The sequence below is a fragment of the Lolium rigidum genome, chromosome 2, assembly GCF_022539505.1.
Source record: "Lolium rigidum isolate FL_2022 chromosome 2, APGP_CSIRO_Lrig_0.1, whole genome shotgun sequence".
In the NCBI taxonomy this organism is placed as follows: domain Eukaryota; kingdom Viridiplantae; phylum Streptophyta; class Magnoliopsida; order Poales; family Poaceae; genus Lolium; species Lolium rigidum.
In genome coordinates, this window is record NC_061509.1 from 199,482,180 (window position 1) to 199,491,267 (window position 9,088).

Below are 9,088 nucleotides of genomic sequence, written 5' to 3' on the forward strand. Positions count from 1 at the left end.
GGCTTAAGGCGTGTAGATAGCTTTTTTGTTGCTAATCTCTTTTTTTTTTCTTTTTGAGAAACACACTACAAACACAGATGCTCACATACACGCGCATACACTCATCCCTATAAACGCACACATGCACACTCTACCCCTACGAGCATCTCCGGAAGATTGAGCCGGGGGATTGGATCTTAAAGTTGACGGAGTCACCACAGGTGTTTCGCTGCCGACGGGAACGTCGCCTTCCAGTGAATGAATATTTCGTTTTTATAAGACACACATATGTGAAACGTGGGGTTTGAATTCTGGTGGGCTAGGGGTACAACCACCCTCCTAACCGCCCAACCCGAGGTTGCTAATCTCTAGCAACTGCCTTTGTTGTACTCTTAAATTCTTTGAAATTTAATAAATATACACGGTGGGAAATCCATTGATCATCCTTAATAAATATACACTAGAGTAGTCCGCAAGCAAACAAATCTTCACGACTGATCTCCCAACGTAATCCTCACGTCTCACGAGCAATGCAACACAATACATTGGTACAAATGATCATATCCGTCTCCTAGAGTAGTGCATACACGAATGTAAATCAAAAGCAAAACTCCATCAACAACATCTCCATCCTAATTAGGCACGATCGCCTGAATCTGCGTGAAATCTAGCCATCTATTCCTTGTCATGAAGCTCGACCGATCACGAGATGGAGTTCCTCCACCTCCGCTGCGCCTTCCTGGCCGCCTCGCCGTTAGCTCCTACGTGGCCACCCGGCCCCGCCGCCTCGGCGCCCGTCATCTTGGTCAGCCTCCCCAGCTTCTTCCACCCATTGCTCCACGCCGATGGTCCCTGCGGCTGCTGCGCCTTGCCGCCGCCCATCTTTGCGCCGGGGCCGGCTGCCGGCGACGGCTCCACCTGCTTCTGGAGCGCGTCCATGTCGTGCTGCAGCTCCAGGTACTTGGCCTTCATGCTCTCCAGCTCGAACTTGAGCGTGTTGATGTCCTTCTTGGCCGCCGCCCACCCCTCCTGGAACGACTGCGGCGTGGCGTCCAGCAGCTGCCGCCGCGTCGGCACGGAGGAGGAGGCCAGCGTCCCGTCCGCCCCTCCCGCCTTGAGCGCCGAGGAGCCCGCCAGCGCGTTGCTGATCTTGACCTGCTCGGAGAAGAGCACCTGCACCACCACCCGCAGCGGCAGCCGCTCGTTCTGCGCCGCGTGCATGCACGCGTCGAACGAGAGCTTCTGGCAGTCCATCACCCGGCACAGCCGCTTCCGCTCGTGCTCCGTCAGCGTCGGGTGCGCCTTCAGGTACGAGTCCACGGCGCGGTACAGCCCGTCGTCGCAGGCGCGCGCAGACTCCGGGAGCGACTCGGCCAGCACCTGGAACTTGGTCAGGGAGAGGTTGCGGTCGCGGGACACCTCCGAGAGGTAGCTGTCCAGAAGCCGCGCCACGCGCGCCTTGGCGTTCAGCCCCGACGACGCCGACGCCGAAGCCGCGCCGGCCGGCGGCATCCTCGCGCTCGCGGCGGAGCTGTAGTACTCTGGCTCCCCGCGGCCCGGGCTGGACGACGACACCTGGTCCGTCTGCTCCTGCACCAGGAAGTGCTCCACGAGCCGCTGCACGAGGTCGACGTCGTAGGCGGTGTCGGCGCGGCCGACGGACGGGATGAGGAGGTCGGGAAGCGCCGCCTGCTCGAGCTGCATTCCGACGCGTTTCTCGAGCTCCGTGACTAGGGCCGGGGCGGCCTTGAGCATGATGGCGAGGCGGAGCAGGCGGAGGAGGAAGCCGCAGGACACGCTGTCACGCTGCGGGGGAATGATGCTGATCAAGCTCTCCACCACCATGCGCTGCTCCCGCGCCGGCGCGCTCGTGGCCGCGTCTTCCTTGCCGCCCGCGCCCGCGATGATCATGTGGAGGCCGCCACCCGCAGAGACCTGCGCCCATGGCTCGTCGGCAACGCCACCGCCGCCACCATTGGCGACGTCCTTTGTGAGCCCCGGGAGCCATTTCGACGCGTAGTGGGTGATCGACGCGCCGATGAGGTCGAACCGCATACCTATCAGCAATCAAATAGCACAAGAAAAGGTTTAGAAATGCTTATTATGTTCCATCCAGAGAGAAAACTTTCTTGGAAATTTCGGACGAAAGTCGCAAAATTTACGATTTTCTTTAGGGAACGAGAAAAGGTATTCTGGGTCAGTTTTTCTGTTCAAATTTGAGAAAAATCATAGAGTGGAGAGTTCTAATAAGGCAGAACAACTTTCTTAACAGGAGTCATGCCATACGGAACTGATTTACCGTCTAGACTCTCGACTTACAAGTTGCTGGTTTGATTCCAAGTTTTGGATTAATTTTATTGTTGAAACATATTAACACAAGATAAACATTCGACCAAAATATTTTGAATTTTCTTCAAGATTTTGTAAATATCTCGAAATTAGCGAATCTTGGTCATGTGCAAAAGAAAATATATGAAAAGGAAATGCTGAACCCATCCACTACATCGTTTCTTCTAGTGCTCACATCACGTGGCAAACAAGCTCTACTAATAAAGAAGAGCCCTCCCGTTCCCCTTCCCCTCCTCTTTTGTACATACCACAGCGTGCGGCTATTGAAGCGATTTTTAGGGCGAATTTCTGTATTTAGGTTTGTGTGGATGCCTTAGTTACTATTTACTACTATCTCAGCTTCAAATAATAAGGCGCACGCGTATTCTAACTTTAACTATACAAATTGAGCAATAAAATCTTGATTATATTATATGTAAATAGTATCGTTGGATTCGTATTGAAAAGCACTTTCTAATGATGCTAATTTTATACAAATATTTTTTATATATATTTAAAGTAATTCTTAGTCAAATATAAAAAGCAACGAAAAACGAGAGTGCCTTATTTTTTGAAACAAAGGGAGTATTTGCATGCCTTCGTTTTGTCCTAAAACGATAATACCACAACGAGACGAGTAGTGGAGAATTCGGTTGTTGAAAGATTTGTTAGGGGTCTTGGATGCATTTTTATGTTTTGTCAAGATTCTATTTCTAAATGTGGAGATAATTGCCCTATTCATGTTCGTTGGTCAAATATATTCGAGATATTAGCCAAGAAAAATTCAAGTTGTCTGCTCGATCAACCTAACCGGTCACCTTGGAACTTAAATTTTTTCCGACGAGGGATCATGGCAAGGAGAAAACGTTCCTAAAAGCATGAGTATTCCACTCATTCCACAAGACACAAACATGCTGAGGGACCTTTAAGATTGACCACGAAAAATTGATGCCGAGTACTTCCTCTCATTTCTAAATGTAAGACATTTTGGTAAATCAATTTAGTTTGCCAAAACATCTTAAATTTAGGAACAGAGGTAGTACTATCTAGACCAAGCTATTCAGGTTCTTACTAGTTGGTACTTGGTACTAACATATTGGTAACTTTGTGTAATCTGGAAAAACGGTGTGCAACTTTGGCAGGTAAGAGTTTACAAAAACTTACTAGTCCTCACTTCCTAAACAGATGTAGTATCTCAGAACTCACATCTAACTATTCAAATTCTTTCTGGTGTGAGTTCTTACGGTTTGGACAATCCAATTTGGAACCACCCGTTTTGTGTATGGTAAACCATGCGAAACTGAGAAATTATCTATGGACTTTAGTAAAGATCGTCGCAAATAAAAAAATATTGATCAACGGAAAATATTTCCTCCCTTAATTGTTGTTAGATAGATGATAAGACATCTTCAACAACGAATTTATAGGCGCTAGATAAGACTGACGCTACCATACCGACAAGCTAGGGCGGACGAGGCAACCGGCAACAGCCTACAACATGCATTGTGTGCATGTGATGGAAGATTGGTAGGAATGGGACCATAGGCTAAAAATGTACATTTCTAGAGTATATACGAAGTATATGAAAAGTAGATCGAGAGATCCATGAATCATGAGGCATGGGGCCTAACTTCACTGTTCATAACTAGTACTTGATTGACACATTGAGTCCCTGACTCCCTGTCATCTCATTAATTTGATCAAGGTAAGCATAGTGTATTTCACTGTTTGCGGGGACACTTCATGAAATTTGTTCTTCTCGCATATAGAAAAAACCCAAAATTGTGACTACTATTTATTACAGGGATTTTCATCTATATATCGGTCAACTTAGAAATATTTATTTCTCGGTCGACATTTATTGGTGGTTCAATTATATTTTCTACTTCCGCCATCTCGATTTAACAGGCACGCATGTAATTTAAAATAAACTTTGACCATTAATTTGGTCAACAAAATATAAATTTTATGTCTACAAAATCTATATCATTAGATTCGTATGCAAGAAAGCTTTCCAATGATATAATTTTTATGACATATATTTTATATTTTATTGACCAAAATAGTGGTTAAAACAATTTTTAAACTGCGTGCGTGCCCGTTAAACCGAGACGGAAGGAGTAGTTGCTTTTGTGTTTTGCTCAGATAGTTCTTACCGGGGCTTTTGTTACTGGCGTGATCAGAAATAGCAAAACTGGGGAAGTCCCTTAATTTAGACCCCGAGCTATAGGATTTCCTTTTTTTACTTTTCAAAATCTCATTTTTAAATTCAATTTTTTAATAAAAGATAAATAAAAATATACATGTCTAGTATGTTCTACAAAATTCTGTCAATAGATATGCTTAGATGTGATCAACAAAAAAAATGGAGAGGAAAGTCGAGTTCATTTTCTTTTCCTTTTAAAACCATAATTTTTTATTTTTCGCGCAGCCTAAAATATACAATACTCTGTATTATTCAACAAATATTTACGAGACGTGAATTACATATGTATGCATTCACAAGAAAAAATACATTTTTTTACCACATGGTGTTTCAACTTTTTTCATAAAACAAGCTCCATGCCGGGGAGTCGAATTGTGGCACTCCGTTTTGCTATCATGCCTGTCACCTGTCATCATCATTTGCTTTTTACATTTTGCTAATTCGGCGAAATCTCCACTTCTCGTTTTTTCACAGAAATTGGCAAAAAGAAGGGGTGGTGAAGTATGGCATTACGGCATATGACTGGAAACGAAATTGGGCGGGAGTAATCGAGTCGTAAAACCCTGAACCAGAATAATCGTGCAGATTACAGATTAGAGGTGGTTTAAATTTCTTTTTAGAAAGAATGCTCAAAGAGCCCGGCTTGAAATTAATTCAAATTCAGTATAACCGTTTGTGGATCAAGTATATATAAGCATCGTCCTTACCTTTGACCTTGATTGCAGTGACGACGCGCACGAAGTGGTCGATCCTGAGCACGGACACATCCTCGAACCACCAGTCGGCCGGCGGCACTGCCTGCCGGCTGGGGCTCGACTCCTTGGAGTCCCCTCCGCCGACGTTCCACCGTGGGCTCGCCGTGCCGCCTCCGCTCCTGGGCGGCCTGCCGCTGCTGGCGCCGGTGTACGCCCACCGGACTCCCCTGGGATTGGCGCAGGCCTTCCACGCGATGGACTCGCTGCACCGTCGCACGATCTGCAGGTTCTCCGCCCACGGCGAGAGGCCCTCGCAGCTCTTGAGCACCACGATGGAGTCGCGCCAGGACGAGAGCACCACGTAGCTGAGGAACGCCTCCGTCTTGAAGATGAGGTTCCCTTCCTCCAGGTCCTCCGTCATCTCCAGGTACTCGGCGGCGCAGCGCAGGCCGGAGATGTTGGACGCCGTGAGGTCGACCGCCATGCCGTAGCAGAACCTGGCGGCGAGCTCGAACGAGTCCGCGCCGCCGGGGAGGTCGTCCAGGTCGGCCACCGACGTGTCCGGGTCCACGGCCGCCGCCGGCGAGGCGGACTCGTAGATGACGCGGCCCATCTTGCCGCTCCGGGAGATCATCGGGTACTGCTTGTTGGTACGTCGTAGCCGTATGTACGTGCAAGCGCAGCCATGTAACAATCAGTTCGCATGCCAAAAGCGGAATTAGCTTCAGCGAAATTTGGAGCAAATCAAGAAACTAAAAAGCTTCTATTTGTGGCATTTCGCACAGGTAGAATGCCTAATGATTGAGCTGCCGACAGTACTACTCCAGTAGCATAGCACGTACTCGTCGTCTCTAGCCTCCCGAATTCTGGATGATTCTATTTTGTAGCAACAAATTAAATTTTTAAAAATGAAAAAAGTACCTTGTGAAGATTGAAGGTCACATCCCCCACTTTGACAAGCAAATCGCTGGGGATATCACTGTTGACATACCTGCTCAAATTACAGGGAAAAAGAAGAAGATGACGATGAGGTGAACTGTATCCAAGAAAAGCTCCATATCTCGTCCAGCTTCGGCAAGCAAATTAAGCAAAAAAGAGAAAAGAAGAACTCGATCGACGACGATCCCACATACCAACACTGATCTCTGCGAACGAAGCCGTCGCTCTTGACCGCGTCGTGCCGGTCGGAGCCGCCGAGGACGGGGACGAGCCCCCGCTCGCCGGCGTCGCTCTCAGACTCCCACATGCTTCTCCTCCTCTACACCGGCCTTCTCCGCTGCAGAGCATGCAAAACCAAGATAGCCATGGCCGCACGTACTTGAATTAAAATCCCACAAAGTTCAGAAAAAAGTTCAACAAGCATACATATCCCACAAAGTTCAGAAAAGAAGTGCAACATGCATGACCACTCACAAGTATGTAGAAAAGCTATTTTACTGGATGCTTTCAGACATACATATAGCTTAGAGAGTTTCTGTTGTTCTAGCGGCTGGATTTCAGAAGGAGAGAGGCCGTTCAGGCTCGCTAGCTGAAGCTGAGTGAGTAGAGTGATGTTGGGAATTGTGCACTGAATCTAGCTGTAGGTAGGGAGCAATGTGTGATAGGAGAAGAAGAACATCGATTGGTCCCGATCGATGAGGTTTATGGGGCGAGGGAGACCACATGGAGTGTTTGTTTGCTTGCAGATGCCCAGGGACCTTGCTATTAGCCTACTACCCTTTGGCGAGGGACCTAGCTATGTTGCCAGACCTCTAGCGTAATTCTCCATTTCTCTTTCTTATTCTTCCTTTTCCCTTTTAAAAGATAATTCAGTGCCTTCTTTGGAATGGAGAGGGAACGGTGACGTTCTCAATTCGTAATAAGGTTCTGTATGCACTATCCCCGCTTGGGCAGTGTGCCTAGCGCCGATGAGGAGTCTGTCTGGAGGATCTTCTAGGATGCGGTCGGTGTTCGTGTTAGATGGTGCGGTTGGAGATCTGATCTTTCTAATTTATGGTCCTCATGATTAGCGAAAGTTTCTCCTTAGAAGCTTTGGTTCTTTAGAGCTTCAATATGACGATTTTCCGTTTATCCACTACAACAAGCCGGTGGCGAACCTAGAAAGTTTCAAAAGTTTGAGCGAACGAGTCTTAGATGCCAAAATTTTGGGCAAAATTGTTACAAAAAATCTAAAAACACAAACGTAAATTTGTCGGCAAGCCCGGGCGGCCGCACAGGCTAAAGGGACGCTAGGTCAATCCCTGCAAAAAGCTCTTCTACAATGAGAGTTGCCTGATTTGGAGGAGCGAGGGGTGATGACAACAATGCTATCGTCTTATTGGAGTATTTATAGTCGTCGCTAGGTGATCCAAGAATCTATTTAGAATTCTTTATATTCCCTTTGTCCTAAAATGTAAGACATTTAAGGATTAGTCAAAGTTAGCTTTTTTTAAGTTTGACTAAGTTTATACATAAAAATATAAATATTTAGAATACTGAATCAACATCAATAGATTTACCATAAATTTTATTTTCTTAATATGTTTATTTAATATTATAGATGTAAATAGTTTTTTCTAAATATTTAATCAAAGTTAATAAGATTTACTTTTGACTAATTGTTAGACGCCTTATATTTTGGGATAGAGGGCGCTGCTGGCGATTGCTAAAAGATCTATGGACCTTCTGGAAAAAAGAAAAGCTTCTCGAGATCGCTCTAACCTTGCTGCATAGTACTAGTTAACGACGTGTAATTAATGACGTGTACGCTCTCTCACTTGGTTGAGCACGCATGGTGCTCCACAAACGTCTCTTTTGCTGTCGCCAGTAGCGCCAATCATGTGCTTTCGGGCGATCAATCAAAGTGACTAACGGTTCTGATTATCCGCAAACAGGAGTACATTCTGTCGAGAAAGCAAAGAGGAAAAAGGAGCACACTTTTTGAGCTTTGCGACAGTATTGGTTATTATAATGGGATTTGCTAGTTTTGAGTACACTAAGAACAAAACTCGAGCTTAGTCTTACCACGGTTGAATTTGTATCGCAATTTGTATGCTTGAGTTGTAAGTTGGACTGCAACTGAAATTTTTAAGCTGCAAGTAGATTTGCTTCGTAATATGTACTAATGGTCGTTTGGAACTGAGATTCGATGACATCATTTTACCGAGAAATAAGTTCATTTTCGTAGACCGAGAACTAGTCACACCCTATTATAATTAGTGTTAGCATGTTTTTAAGAGAACATTAGACATCTCTAAAAGGTGATGTATATGAGAGGTGGTGTAAAAACTAATTTATACATCATATCGGGCAAACAAAAAAATAGTCTCCAACCGATTATGCATAACTGTATGATGATGTGTATTTTTTTTGGAGGTGATATATTTTGTCCCATATTTGTACTATTATATTGAAGTTAGTATCGATGAGAAACCTTCTGACTCAAGTTCTCTATTTTTCTACTTTAACATGTGTGATTTGCTAGATCCCATATCAGGTGTATGATGTATGAAGGTAGTGAAGTTAGACATTTGTGGGCCAGGCAGGGTGTTGAGGAGCGATGCGTTAGTCGTGGTTCTAATTTTTCCCTATTGACCACTCTTTATTTGGCACATTACCAGTTATCAAAGATTTGGTGTGAGCTCTAACCGAAATGGCCTAATACTCACTTGATATGGCGTTATTAGGATACCAGTGCATGGTTGGAATGAGAAATTACTCGGATATGCAAATGGTTTTGATTAAAATGGGTTTAACTTAATCTATTGTGTATTTCATTTGCCAAAGGGCGCAAATGCTTCCCGTCTTGCACCGCTTCAACTTAAAAAGATAAGATACGATGGTAATACAAGTAAATATAATGGCATTGTTATGCCTATTAGAAAAAAAATCTACAAAAGAG

At 45.2% G+C, this 9,088-nt stretch overlaps 1 protein-coding gene across 4 annotated transcripts; it reads right to left on the bottom strand.

The window, feature by feature from the left end:
• Positions 1–445: 445 nt before the first annotated feature.
• LOC124692824 (coleoptile phototropism protein 1-like) lies at positions 446–6,954 on the bottom strand. Of its 4 annotated transcripts, none has more exons than XM_047226262.1 (5): positions 6,665–6,954; positions 6,342–6,484; positions 6,130–6,199; positions 5,221–5,848; positions 446–2,036 (listed from the first exon to the last, which is right to left on the bottom strand). In XM_047226262.1, the coding sequence occupies exons 2-5, from the start codon at positions 6,452–6,454 to the stop codon at positions 682–684; spliced, it is 2,166 nt and encodes a 721-aa protein (XP_047082218.1). In that variant the 5' UTR covers positions 6,455–6,484; positions 6,665–6,954; the 3' UTR covers positions 446–681. The 4 variants fall into 4 exon arrangements, with proteins under 4 accessions (XP_047082218.1, XP_047082214.1, XP_047082216.1 ...); XM_047226258.1 differs by having other exon boundaries at positions 6,622–6,954; XM_047226260.1 differs by having other exon boundaries at positions 6,342–6,525; positions 6,622–6,954.
• Positions 6,955–9,088: the final 2,134 nt, after the last annotated feature.

Bases quoted from the DNA above. Each gene is read 5' to 3' on its own strand.
- LOC124692824 (XM_047226262.1), bottom strand. From the start codon at position 6,454: ATGTGGGAGTCTGAGAGCGACGCCGGCGAGCGGGGGCTCGTCCCCGTC. The intron at 5,849-6,129 runs GTACTTTTTTCA...ACCAACAAGCAG, and splicing joins TGACCTTCAATCTTCACAAG to TACCCGATGATCTCCCGGAG. The intron at 2,037-5,220 runs GTAAGGACGATG...GATTGCTGATAG, and splicing joins CACTGCAATCAAGGTCAAAG to GTATGCGGTTCGACCTCATC.